Genomic DNA, 13,619 nt, shown 5'->3' on the forward strand with positions numbered 1-13,619 from the left:
ATGGTTTTCCTTAAATACTCTTTTATTAGGATTCCCCATAAGCACCAGCCTCAGCCTTAGCCGTTTTGCTACTTTGTAACCACAGCAGTTGCCCCCTGCTGGCCATTACAAAGAATGCTGAATTAATGCACTTCTGCATTGACTTCACTTTTCAGACACTCGTCCATCTTTTATAAAACTCTTTGAGTTACAGATTTAGAGTTCACACCTTTTTTTTTTTTTTTTTTTTTTTAATGCAAACAGTAACAAGGTCCCCACTGAGGAGAAATTTTTATTACAATATGATGACATCAGCAGTTTTTAGAAGTCTTATTTGTGTTACCCTGACCTTTGACCTTACATACTAAAATGGTATACTTTAGTATGTAATGTTTAGTATATTGTTGTGAAGTTTGAAGATCATCTATAAGAAACTGTGGGTAATATAAAGGGTTTTTTGTTTTGTTTTTTCTACTGATTTTTAAATTTGGTGATTTGATCCAATTTTAATCACAATAAAATTAACTTGAGGAACTATCACATAGAGATGGTGGGGAGGAAGAACTTTAGGGGGAGAAAAGAAAAAGACGGTGAGACAAGGGAAAAACAAACTATGGGAGAGAAGACAAATGAAATATGTATGCATTAGAGATTCAAACAAAAAACAAAACAAAAGTGCACAGTAGCTGCTGCAACAGGCCAACACTCAGCATGGCACCGTGGTATTTACTTATTGTCTTTCTTGTCTCAGAAGAAGAGGAGGATGATGACGATGAAGATAGTGAGGAGGACACCGGAGATTTGGTGCTGCAGTCCAGCTCTCTGAGCGCGGTTGATGATGAGAAGGAGGTGATGGAGCCGCCAGTCAAACAGCCCAGGATGAACTTAAGTCTGCACACGCTCAATGAGACTGACAGCACACCACCTTAGCTAATCACCTGTACGGTTAGCACAATGCTTGACACATGCCTTTGCTTTAAGTTTCAAATCATGTCATCTCATTCTGTCGCACCATGTGAGCTTCTGGTTTACATGTTTGGTCGTCTGTGGTGAGAAAGTGGGAGGGCCTTTTGCCAAATATTCTCTGCTGTACTGTTTGTGCTGCAGCCTTTATGTTTACCTTCACTTGATCATTTCACAGTCCCCCCCTCGTTCCCTGTGCCTTCCCTGCCTTTTCAGTGGCTGCTCCTGCCCAGCTTGAATTATATATACGCATATTCTTGATTCCCTCCTATCCCGCCTTAACCACTGACCTGATTGCTGTGGAGAGATTCATTGTCCTCTAAACTCAAATATCACTTTAATTACCTTTAACACAATGACTATGCAGGGGAGCTGGACTTGAATGAATGGTATTGTCTGAAAAATATATTTGTTTAAGAGTAGCATCTAGAATGATACTGCATCATGAATCTTTGTTGGCACATGGACGTTGAGTGAAAGGTATTTGGCTTTATAAATGTGACTCCTTATTCATTTGGCCAACTAACTGATACGCTGTGCCTTTTGAGAGATTTCTAGGCTTAACAAAAAAAGGTTGTGCTCTATATATTCTGTATCGGTGGTTTAATAAATGAAGGTCCTGTGAAGTAGTCGTGGTGTTGTCATGAACTTTTTGTAGCTGTTAAAAGAAAAAAAAAAATTGATCGTCTAGTTTTGTGATGATTCTGCCTGGTTTGTTTCTCTTCATCCATTCGTCATCCATCCTTTCTTTCATCATCAACATCTTTCTTTCACACACAAACATCCAGATGACTCGAGTGCAACCCCCCCCCCCCCCCCCCCCCACCACCACCACCAAGCCTTTCCCACCTGATCAGCTCCACATATTTTGCAATCTTTGTACCAGCTAGATGTACCAGCTATCTCAAAGTTTTTGTAGTGTAAGAGTAGATGATTATTTTCAGAAAGTGTGTATGCTGGACGTTTGTAGATAACTTATATTATGTACCTTTTTGTGAACACCGTAATATATCTAAAATATTCGTATGTTGTTTAACCATTATTGCCTTAATAAGTATGTCGTGGTATGTCCACCAGCCAGAGTCTTGAGCTATATTTTTATTGTGATGATGGACCAAGCATGTGAGTATGGTGACTAGGGCTGCCACAAACGATTATTTTGATAGTCGACTAGTCACCGATTATTTTTGCGATTAGTCGACTAATCAGATCATCATCCATTGGACGTAAAACGTACAGCTTATTGCACCAGCAGCATCTGCTCCTATATAACTATCATTAGCTTACAGCTTTAAGTGTTTAAGGTATGCGCTAACTAAAAATAAAGACAAGATGATAGTTTATTAAATTTTAATGAAAGTTGCAGATTGTTTCGGTGAAGTTTAATAAACTCCTTGCTATCTAAAATATAACGGAACACCGGAGTATATTCTCGAGCATCTCACACTTCTGATAATCAGTTGTCTTCTTGAGGTTTATTCAGCTGTGTAAAAACTATAACTTCTCTCAGCCAAACCGATTTACTCAGGAACAAATAAAATACTAAAAAAAAGCCAAACAATAACATTTTTTTAATGTTAATGAGATTTTTTTGCATAAACTGCATAAATAAAGGTTATATAAAAGTCACTGCCAAAAACTGATTGCGGCTTCTACCTTATTACACGAATATTGTTTGTGGCTCAATATGACTTTATGTCATCCATGAGGGATGCATTTAACATATGTTTCACATATTATAGCCCAACAAGTTACTTATAGCAGTTTAAATACGAGCAATCAGTTTTTGGCAAATACCGGAAATCACTTTTTGGCAGACAATCACTTTTTGGCACAACACCGGGAGTCCGGTGTTCTCAGCGGCTCTATTGAGCCTTGACCCCGGCTAGCTATCGAGCTAGTGGGTAACAGCGTCTCCGAAAACGTCGGAGCGCTTTTGAAAATATGTGGTATCTTGATAAACTGAGCAGATATTTGAGGTTTATACCTCGCCTGAAAATATGTTAAACGTTTATTTTGTGACCCAGAAAGAATAATAAGAGTAATATTAAAACTAACTAGCTGCCGCCATTGTTGTAAACTGAGCTGGGCAGCGCTATGAATTCTGGGACACAGCTTCTTCTTCTTCGGGATTTAACGGCAGCTGGCATCCTTGTACATGCAGTGCTGCCATCTTCTGTTTCAGTCCGTTATTACACTCTTAAATCCTACTACTTATTCCTGCGTCTTTTGTGATCTTACAAAGCTTCAAACGACGCATCGACTATTAAATCAGTCGTCGACGATTTTGATAGTCGACGTAATCGTGACTAGTCGACTAATCGTGGCAGCCCTAATGGTGACTTAAGATTAACCCCCTCAAAGAGCACACGCTCAACCAGCAGCAATGTGTGAGTGTGGGACTAAGGGGAAAAGAAAAAATATTATAATGGTAGTGGGATGTCCCTCAGGACCATCTGATTACAAAGATGTCACCAAAGAACATTACAAAGGAGAAAAAAAAGTATGTTTACATTTATATATAAATATATATACGTGAGAGCAGGCTACAAAAATCTGACTCGAATTAAAAATTAACCGCCAACTGCGATGTCATACAAACTGTGCCGTGGAGTCTGTCCCTTGCTTGTGCTGCAGAACCATTTCTGAACGAGGTTCTTGCTGTTATTCTGAAGACCTTTGTACTTAAACCTGTGATCAATGTTTGTAGCTTTATTCTCACTGTTATAACTAAAGAGATGTGATTGCTATCAAAACTTGTGCCAGACTGTTTTTCCTTCATTCCCTGTGTTGTTCTTGGAATTTCTTTCTTAACCACATTTTCCAACTGGAGGTTGGTTTGGGGATGTGCAGTTTGGTTTGGGAGTCCTCAAAATGAAACAAAGGCTGTAATGGAATTGTCCCAAAAAATGACCACCTTTGTTTTCATAATATTTTTTTCTTTGACTTATTTAAACCTAACGGAGACTCAGGAAAAGAGAACCTGAGGGCTCAGAGAAGACCTGCTCTAGATGTTGTGGGGCTGTTGCCACTGATGCCCCTCTGCAACATCGGATGTCAGGGGCAGTTCCTCTGGTTTGGCAAACTAAGGCAGCAGACTTTTGATCATATAGCCATTTCAGGGGGATCATGATCCTCAACCTGCCTGGGAAAGTTTATGCCACGGAGGATGGGAGTTCATCCATTAGTTAAACCTCAGATTCAGGAAGAATAATTTGGTGGGAGTTTGCAGAACTGATTGTGTCCCTCATTCATTCTTTGGTTCTTATACAAATTAATGCTCAGGTTGTACAAGTCATACCTGATGGATGGCCCGGGGGTCTACTTCAGCTAAAAGTAGATCAGGGACCATTTAATGAACAGTAAAAGGTAAACCTAAATTTAAGTTTCTCTGTACTTAAATTATATATTATCTGGGACATTGTAGTATTAAAATTGATTAGACTACACAATTGTTCTATTAATACATTCAACTAGTGAAATAAAAAAATAAAAAACTATAAATGTCAAATTATACAGATCTGTTTTATGGCTGTAGAAGGAGATGAACAAAATCTAATAGTCCAAAAGGTCTTTAGGCTTCAGACGAACCAAACTGAAAATGTAACAAAGAATAAAAATTCTGACAGTTAGGAGCTCATGGCACCTTTTTAGCCTCACTGCAAATACCCAGTACTACCCTAACAGACCCAAAACTCAGTTGCTTTATGGATCGTGCAGATCTCACACGTTGACAAGACTGTACGACGTTTAAAGAAAAACAAAACACGTTTGTTTTATTTGCATGTTAATCGGTTAAACACGTGGAGTACTTTTACCTCTTCTCTGTGCATGTTTTCCTTGAGCCAAACCAGCTTTTTGTGTCTTTATAATGTAACTTTAGTACTAGACAGTGTGACGTCTGTTCCAATGTTGGGCCTGTTCTGTTTTGTATATAAATGGTTCTAGTTAGGGAACCAGCACTGCTTCAGCTGAAGTCACATGACAACTTTTGTGGTAATTATTTCCCCTCCAGGCAAGAGCTTCTCTGCAGACTGTTGGATTATTTTCATGTATCCAGTTATCATCACAGCACACTCATAACGCTTTTGAACATTTTATTTAAACAAAAGATCCCAGCAGAATACAGTCTGTATTCCATGCTGTCACTCATACAGCACGACAGCAGCCAGCTAAGCAGGTGACTCCTGCTTCCACTGACGAGGGTTTAAAAAAAACAAAAATGGAAATCAAGTGAAGCAGTAGAGTTTTTCAAATTTCAAATACTGCAGCCTTACACACAGCTGGACAGAGCTGGTCCACACTGGATGAGAAACGAGTTCAGAAGCAGCAAAATCTGTTACATTTCTCACACACCCACCTTGTGCACATCACACAGGTACAGATATCACATACACTCAGTTACTCACACTCACAGACAATAAAACTGCCTTAATGTATAAAAACAAAAGTAAAAATGAAGTCTTTGTTCAGTCCAGCTCTCGGTTTTGGTTGTTACAACAATTCAGTACACAATTACAAAAAACACACAAAAACCTTTACAGTATTTCATCTGGTTCTTTTTTCGGCTTTAGCAACACGTGCTACAAACGGAGCCTCTGATTAAGGTCGATACTGCAGGTGAGCTCATGTCAACGTGTACTTCTGTGTGCTTTTCTTTATGTTGTTTGGACACATGTGGATCTCTTCTTCCTTCACAATACAATCCAGGTACACCGGTCACTATCTGCCAACACTTGCAGAGATGAGCCTGCAGGTGAGAAAAGAGCGGGACTTAACTTTCTCTTTTTTTCTTTTTAATTTATTGATACAAAAGATGAAAGCTAAAAATAAAAAAGTTTTTAACCCTCTGGAGGCAGGCGTTGCCGATTTGCAACAGTTAAAAACTAACAACCTGATTACCCCACATACATATTTTATGAGGTTTTTTTTACTCAGAAGTACCACTGCAGGACTTGGTTGTGCATTAGCAACAAAAAGTTTAATTTGAGCCTGAGAGGGTTAAGGAAGAGAAGTCAGATCTCTATTTCTTTTTCACTATAAGGAAGTAACATTAGTTTGGATTAAAGCTGCGCAGTGGATCAGTCTTTACTTTTTTCTCAGTTGACTTCTAGTATTAAGCTTAGTAATTTAATAGATGAGGTGGAATGTGATTTCATCATTGGTAACATAAAAACTCATCCCATATACTTAAAAAACAAAGCAATCAATTCATCTTTTCAATCAGTCAGAAACATTAGTCCAAATACACAGGTCCTTAACATCTGAGAAGTCTCATCTTTTAATGTTTTTGATGTGCTTTTGGTCTCTAAACAGGGGGTACAGAAAGCCTATTGCTGTCAAATGATTGGTCCTAAACACAGAAACAAAGTGCAGTATTTTTTTTGGGACTAGAAAGTCAAAGGCTCTCTTGTTTATTCTGATCTTCTATCTTACAGCTCACTAAGGCCTCATTTCTCCAAAAAGGACTTAACATTTGGCAGTTTTTATTTTTGACAGATTTATTTGGGAGGATTTATGTTCATCTGTTTCTGTGTCTATATACTCACCCTTGTGGAGAGCTTCATTGGTCATGCGGTTGATGTAACGGGAGCTGCTCTCGGGGACAAGCCACTTCATCACCGTGTTCACACAGGACTTCCTGTACGAACTCCAGACGGTTCCACTGACGGACAGACAAAACCTTTCAATACAACTGAACTAACGAGAAACAGGAGGCAGAGAGAACCTGTGTATGTGGTACAGGCTTGCAGGGCTCACCTTGTCTGACCCTTGACTTCTGTGAGGTCGCCAACACCCACAGTGCGACACACACCCGTGTTGAGGTCCCAGCTAACCTGCAGGTTGGAATGGTATGTGTTTGGCCTGAAAACAAAAAGAGCCACCGGGTCAAAAATCCAAGGCGGGTGAAACAGGTGAGGGTCGAGGTGCTTTAGGGTAAAAGAGCAGGCGAAGTACCTGCAGTGCTCCTCGTCAGAGTTGGAGAATGCTAGTAACAGCAGACCAATGTTGATCATCACAATGTTGCTGTCTGGACACACCTGATACACATCAAAAACCATGTTACCTACATGCAAAGTGTTCTTCAATGGTTCATGCACTAAATGTATGAAATTAAAATCAAGGAAATCAGAAATTTCCTAGTTGGAGAAAACTAGTGGACTAGAATTTTTTATTTTTTTTTTTAAAAAACTGCTAAAAATTCATACAATCTAATGAACAGGCTTAAACACTGACTGTGTGTATTTAAGCCTTGCTTTTTTATTTTTAATTTAACCAGAAAGTCCCTTGAGATTAATATCTCTTTTCTTTTTTCAAGGGAAGCATAACCAAGGAAACAAAAGCCTGCAAAAATGATAAAGCTGCATTTTCCATAAACTGACAGCAACACATAATCTAAAATCCACCTCTGGAGCAACAGTTGCACTCTACAGTTACAGAATCATTTATAAGCTCTTTAAACCCACCAGCGAAACAAAAACATTAACCTTTAGTTCTTGTTGTTATGAAGGTTACTCTGGGACCAAGGTGCAAAATAAGAGAACAATATGCCTCCAAGTTCTGCAAAAATACAAGTATCCTTAAGAGGTCTAAACGAGGGAAGAATCTTAAGTGTAGGTTTGTGACAAATCAGGAAGACTTTACTCCATTTGGCTTTGTAGTTAAAAATTTACAAATAATAATAATATGTATGTGTTAGTCCCTGTAGGGAAATTACTCCTCTGCATTTAACCCATTCACCTAGTGAAGCAGTGGGCAGCCACCCGGGGAGCAGTGTTTAGGGACGGTACCTTGCTCAGGGGTACCTCAGGGTAGGCGTTCAGTGGGGTCGAACCCACAACCTTCCGATCGTGGGGCAACCACTCTACCCTACTGAGCTATCCCTGCCAATACTACTCAAACTGTGATGTGTACTGGACAATAAATTAGATGCAAAAGTGAGTCTAGACAATGATCTGTAGAGGCAGCAGCACGCCAGTAATTAAGTGTAACCATAACTAGGCTCTTTTAGGAACGAAGCATGTGCAAGTGTCTTCCTAACTCCAAAATCAAATTATTACAGGCCATATTACAATAATAAAAACCGAATTTAACCTTCAATTACTTTATTTAGGGCTCAATATGTTCTCTAAAAGTGAGTTTAAGATTCACAAAGGCAGGTATTTTTAGAATCTTAAAACTAAGATTCACATTCTTTAAAAATCAAATCATATTTTAAATGTCGCTGAAATGTACACTTTGAGTTGTGCATAATATTGCTCACACTCAATATCAGATTAGTTGTTTTGCAGGCTGCTGTCTACATGTTGTAGCTGTGTCCCATCACTAGCAACCAGTATTTAAAAAAAAAAAAGTGGAACAACTAGTCTATGGACTTCTCTTGCTTTTGTTTGCAGTTGCAGATGATGATGTAACATTTTGGAACAAACAGTCACCATACCTTACTAAAACAACCAACTAGTGGCTGCAGTGTCAGCTGACTGACAAGTTACACAGCTTAGTTTTTAAGACCTAAAGGTTTAATGAGAACTGGTATTTGCAGTCCACGCCGTGATGCAACATGAAAGTACTGTTTTAATAACGTAAGACTTTATAATAAACACAATAAAAACAGTCTGCATATATGACAAGTTTCATAAAAGCTACAGCAACCTTGAGTCAGGTGTAAATTAGACAATGCAAGTGTCCTGATCGTGTGTGTGTGTGTGTGCTGACCTCTAATATCACAACATCATAGTCACTAAAGGAGCAGAACTGTGTGGCCCAGGCAGCATCACTCCTGATCACCTCATTGATTAGATATTCAAAATCCAGAGTCAGCTGCTCAACACAAACACTCTGCAAAACAAAAAGTACAAATTCATGATCAACCACACACACAAAAATACTCTGTATGTGTCCAAACTATCTCAGCTTTGCCTCTCTACCTTTGTCTTCAAAGTGTCTAATTCATGTCCATTCTGGTTACTCAGCCCTGTAACTCCAACATCTCCAGGACAGTTCTTACTTATTCCTTACTGCTACTTCCATACATGTTCTCCATTGACTTTACAGTCACATGCACAACACCTACCTGTCCATTGTGTGGCCCTGTAACCAGCTGGAGGTTACGTCCTTTTAGATCTGTGACTGTGAAAGGCAGCTGGACTTTATCATCTTCATAACCTAGAAAAACAAATGAGGAAGAAATGCCAGTCAGCATCTTTGGATCTGACCGGACACATTCTTTGACTCTCTCTTTTATCATCTCTCACCTCCTGCACCTCCTGCATTCTGCTCTGCTGCCCCTGGCTGTTGTAAGCGGTAGTGTAGGCGTGAGTAGTTTACATATCCAGGCTCACTGGGGCTGGCTTCCTGGCATGAAGACATAGTTGGAGTGGCTGACGGGGATGAGGAAGAAGAGGCGGGAGACATCACTTGTTCCGATACCTGTGGCAGACTATGGCTAACACCTGAGGTTAATGGTTGTAGTAAATTAGTCCTCCTCTCTTCTACGCTCAACCCTTTACAACCACCCCCCTCTCTCACAGTCTCTGCAATGGTCCCTTTGTCTCCAGTTGTCTGTACTGCCTCTTTTACACCACCATCAGACGTTCTCCTCTCCCCCTGGCCCTCACCATCTTTCCCTCCTCCCTGGGCTCGCCTGAAAAGGTCAGCAGCAAACTCCCGGGCTCGCATCGCTGCTTGTGAATGGCTAGGAGATGAGGGGACTGGAGTGGGTCTGCTAGGTGGAAGTCGATGTTCAGGAGATTCTTGAGGTAGTGAGGAAGAAGAGACCAAAGGAGAGGAGGAAAAAGACGTCGAAGCTTGACTTGACAGGGCTGCTCTCTTTGTGTAAAGGATTTGCGATGACTGACCCTGTTTACCTGAAGCAAACACAAAGAAAAAAGAATGAAAAAAATAATAATGATAAAATCAGACAGCAAAACATCACTGTGATGGTTTTTTACTCTTGAAGACACACAAACATTTTTAGGCCTCTACTCAGTGTGGCACTGTTCCTTCTAATCCTATCTGGAGATAAGAGTGAGTTGCTGTTTAAGGTATGTCTATGAAAAGCCGTGTTTCTGGATATGATCAACATATATGCTCCCACAATTAACAAAGCAAACAAAAAAAGAAGATATTTGTACATGGACACACCATGCACCTATGCATTCAAAAAGCAAAAACAACTGATGTTAACATCCTGACAGCAAAAATAAAATATTATTTTTGTTCTATTTACCTGGATAGAATTTAAAGAGGGGGGGGGGGGAATATAGCCAGCATGATATGACCCTCTGGTTGCAAAACTTCTGAGTCTTTTCACTGTCACCATCTCGGTGTTTTGCAATGAGATGTGATGAGCAAGGTGCACATCTGAGAAACCGAGCACTACCACACATTCACAGGCTTTTACCCACTTAGCGACTCAAAAACAGACCAAAATCTACAAACTCAACATCACGGTTTATAGAACTTGAAACTTGTGACTCATAACCTAAGTGTCTACTGAAGTCACAGATTAGGGGAGATGAGAGCAATTTCCCTATTTGCAATCGTAAGTGATTTTGCAACCAGTGCAAAATCACTTGCCTGCTGGCAAACAGAAAGAATGCAGAATTGAGGCGCTTCCAACACTGCCTTTCTCTTTTATGTGCAGAAACTGCATCCATTATATTACCAGTCTGTGTATGTGCACAGTCTGCAGAGTCTGGGTGGTCTGAAATTTTCAGCTGCGTAAACCCTTGTGGACTCATTGATAAGGAAATTCATAATGTGGTGAACTTAAATCCATAAAAACCTTATCTGACGCATTATAAAGAGATGAGAAATGTGGCAATTTTACTATTTGTGTGTGTCTTACCAGGGCAGAGTGAGATGCCACAGGCTACAAGAGAGTAGCTAGTGTTTAACAGAATGACCTGGTCCTTCTTAAGCTGGAAAGCTGGCTGAAAAGTGGGGAACGGATATACCACCTGGTACCTGCTGTTGAGCACATATCCGTGTTCAAGACACTCACCACTTCCTGTGGAAAAAAAGTGATAATGTCTGATGAGAGTGAGAGAGGCAAACGTAATGAGAGCAGTGAAGTAGTAGCTCTGTATGTGTTTTTGTTAACCTGTGCGTATAGTAGTGACTGAAGGAACAGGACAGCACTGAGCGCAAGGTTTAGGAGGCGGCATGGAGGCGATGGTGATGTAGATGTCTCTATTGTTCTCATCACTCATCATTAGATTCATCAGGACTGAGTTGGAGCTGCGTGTACTTAGCAGAAACATACACACCAACACATAATTTAGCCATCACTACCTGTGGCTTGCAAGAAGGTTATTTTTGCCACTCATAAATATAATTATCATTCCTTACTTGAAGCCAAAGATGACAATTTTGGAGTGATCATTTGGCCACTCACATACTGTAAGGTACAGGTCACTGTAGATTTCCTCTCCTGCAAACAGTCGCACATGATGGACCTAAAAGAAACCAAAGGAGTTAAAGAAAATAAAAATAAATTCTACAATTATATTTATATATTACAATTAGAATCTTTTTTACCTGCTTGAGTCTGCTGTGCAGGTTAAACTCCCACCAATAAAGATGATAAGTATAGAAAGAGAAATCATCATCTTCTCCACAGTCACTGGTGTAAGACAGAACGTAGCGTCCACATTTGGTGAAGCCTAGAAAGATGTGCCTGAAAACAAAAAGATAAAGTACTGGTGTCAAATATGCTCCAGAATAAGATAAGATAAGATAAGATAGAACTTTATTAATCCCTCGGGTAGGTTCCTCTGGGAAATTTGTTTTCCAAAAAGCACAGCACCGACAGAAGTTACAGAGTCAAGAATATTATATATATATATATATATATATATATATATATATATATATATATATATATATATATATATATATATATATATATATATATACACACACACACTTACTTATATACACTTACAGAGGATGCCCAGCATTGTCCATAATATCCAGCAGCTTCTTTAGTGTCCTTTTCTCTGCCACTGACACCAGAGTGTCCAGCTTCATGCCAACCACAGAGCTAGCCTTCCTGATCAGTTTTTCCAGCCTGGATGAGTCCTTCTTTGCTGTGCTGCTCCCCCAATAAACAATACTAAATAACAACAATTACCCACCAGACATCCTCAGAATCTGCTAATTCCTTTTTTTAAATACAGTAATGTTATCATATTCAAAGAACATATGGAAAATTTTATTTTCATACTATGAATATTTTCTGAGTACCAGGTACTGAAAGTACACCAGAGGCGGGTGGAAACGTGCTTTTAACAAATTTTTTCCAGCATCTTTGAACCCTCATAACTTCAAGAGACAACCATGTGTCACAAGTGTCAACAGCTCTGATTCAGTCACCAATAATCCCAGTCTATTTGAGATGCAGCCAGTGTGGTATACATGCATGTAATGAAGCATACTGTGCCAGTCAAGGTTCTTTAATCACAGTAAAGCAATGCAGTAAACACATACGTACCCTGCTCTCAGGAACTCCTCGCTTACAATGTTCTTCAATGGTACACACACTCGAGGTGGCAGCTTCCTGAACAGGCGCTGTGAAAACTGCCCTGACAGCTGCAGGACAGAAACCACAGTGGAGGTAGATATAGCTAATTAGCACACGGTGTAACATAAAAAGCCCAAAATACTTTGCAATTTTGCTGTGCTTTTGTTCATCTTCGTGTAATGCCCAGCACAGTAAGATGACACGAACAGTACATGAGCTACGCCTAAAGCACAGAGACTGCCATTAAATCTGAGGTGTTCTGCTGCGGTTGAATAAACGCTAAAGCTGACTGGTAAAGTTAAAACTCAGATCAAATAGACCTTTACAAATGTGGCTTAAGTGGCTCGCACTTTAACACGGTTGCATTAAAATGTGTATGTTCCATCTGCAAACCAACTCGGGAAGTAAATATCATAACATAGAGCAGGGAAGCTGCATTGTTTTACAGTTTGGAGCATTAGCCAATTAGCCACCTGCCAGCCGTTGGCTGTTATTAAGTTAGCCGCGGTGCTAGTTAGCAGCTAGCTCCTAGCTGGCCTCAGAAGCTCCTGAAACCGTAGAGGCCTTCTCTTTGACGGCTCATTCTAAACCTTTCTCGTCAGGTCCTGCGGATGCATGCCTACCTTTCCGCGCATAAGAAGCTTCACGACATGGTCTTTGTGTTTTCTTTGGCTTTTCTGTTTGCTGTCGTCCTTTTCAGATTTCGAGCTGGGCGCCATCTCCCCCTGAACTGTTGTTCCCCGTTGCCCGTCAGAGGCCCGTCCCGATTGGCTCACAGGCTGCACGGGGCGGCTCTCACTCGCCAGTACTCGCATCCATCAAAACCCCAAACAAAAGTAAGGCACGACAAGGGGAACATCCCGAGGGAAGCAACCACAAAGGAAGACATGCATGCGTTTGTGGGTTTTTGTTTTTGATGTGCCCAGGATTTTAGTTACAAATAGGCAGGTGTGAAAATTCTTCTTAGTGATCTGATATAAAAATAACCTGGGAAAATTTGTCAAGACATTAAGAATGAGATGATATATATGAAGATGTTTAGTGAGATTGTGATGTCCACTTGGATTTTTTTATTTTTTATTTATCTGATCTTATCTAATATTTTGGGTAATATTTTGTATCCCCTACTTTAAATTAAAGAGGCTATAGT

At 40.0% G+C, this 13,619-nt stretch overlaps 2 protein-coding genes across 10 annotated transcripts in view; one reads left to right on the top strand and one right to left on the bottom strand.

Annotated features, from left to right (window-relative positions):
• Window positions 1–1,568, top strand: part of rfx1b (regulatory factor X, 1b (influences HLA class II expression)) — a 17,401-nt gene extending 15,833 nt beyond the window's left edge. For 6 of the 7 annotated variants that reach the window (XM_087841993.1, XM_087841992.1, XM_087841991.1 and 3 more), the window contains one exon: window positions 731–1,568. In XM_087841993.1, coding sequence (XP_087698119.1) covers window positions 731–909 — 179 coding nt within the window. In that variant the 3' untranslated portion in view covers window positions 910–1,568. The remainder of the gene's footprint in view (window positions 1–730) is intronic. The other variant, XM_087841987.1, reaches the window with a different exon arrangement.
• Window positions 1,569–5,024: 3,456 nt separating this feature from the next.
• dcaf15 (DDB1 and CUL4 associated factor 15) lies at window positions 5,025–13,299 on the bottom strand. 3 transcript variants are annotated; one of them, XM_087841997.1, is made up of 14 exons: window positions 13,093–13,299; window positions 12,440–12,537; window positions 11,485–11,623; window positions 11,296–11,402; window positions 11,048–11,193; window positions 10,793–10,954; window positions 9,561–9,809; window positions 9,198–9,293; window positions 9,017–9,108; window positions 8,659–8,781; window positions 6,901–6,983; window positions 6,703–6,807; window positions 6,492–6,607; window positions 5,025–5,692 (listed from the first exon to the last, which is right to left on the bottom strand). In XM_087841997.1, exons 1-14 carry the CDS (start codon window positions 13,282–13,284, stop codon window positions 5,637–5,639), a joined length of 1,764 nt encoding a protein of 587 aa, XP_087698123.1. In that variant the 5' UTR covers window positions 13,285–13,299; the 3' UTR covers window positions 5,025–5,636. The 3 variants fall into 3 exon arrangements, with proteins under 3 accessions (XP_087698123.1, XP_087698122.1, XP_087698121.1); XM_087841996.1 differs by having other exon boundaries at window positions 9,198–9,323; XM_087841995.1 differs by having other exon boundaries at window positions 9,198–9,809.
• Between the last annotated feature and the right edge of the window lie 320 nt (window positions 13,300–13,619).

Source organism: Neolamprologus brichardi, chromosome 6 (genome assembly GCF_056152115.1).
Source record: "Neolamprologus brichardi isolate AB-2024 chromosome 6, ASM5615211v1, whole genome shotgun sequence".
In the NCBI taxonomy this organism is placed as follows: domain Eukaryota; kingdom Metazoa; phylum Chordata; class Actinopteri; order Cichliformes; family Cichlidae; genus Neolamprologus; species Neolamprologus brichardi.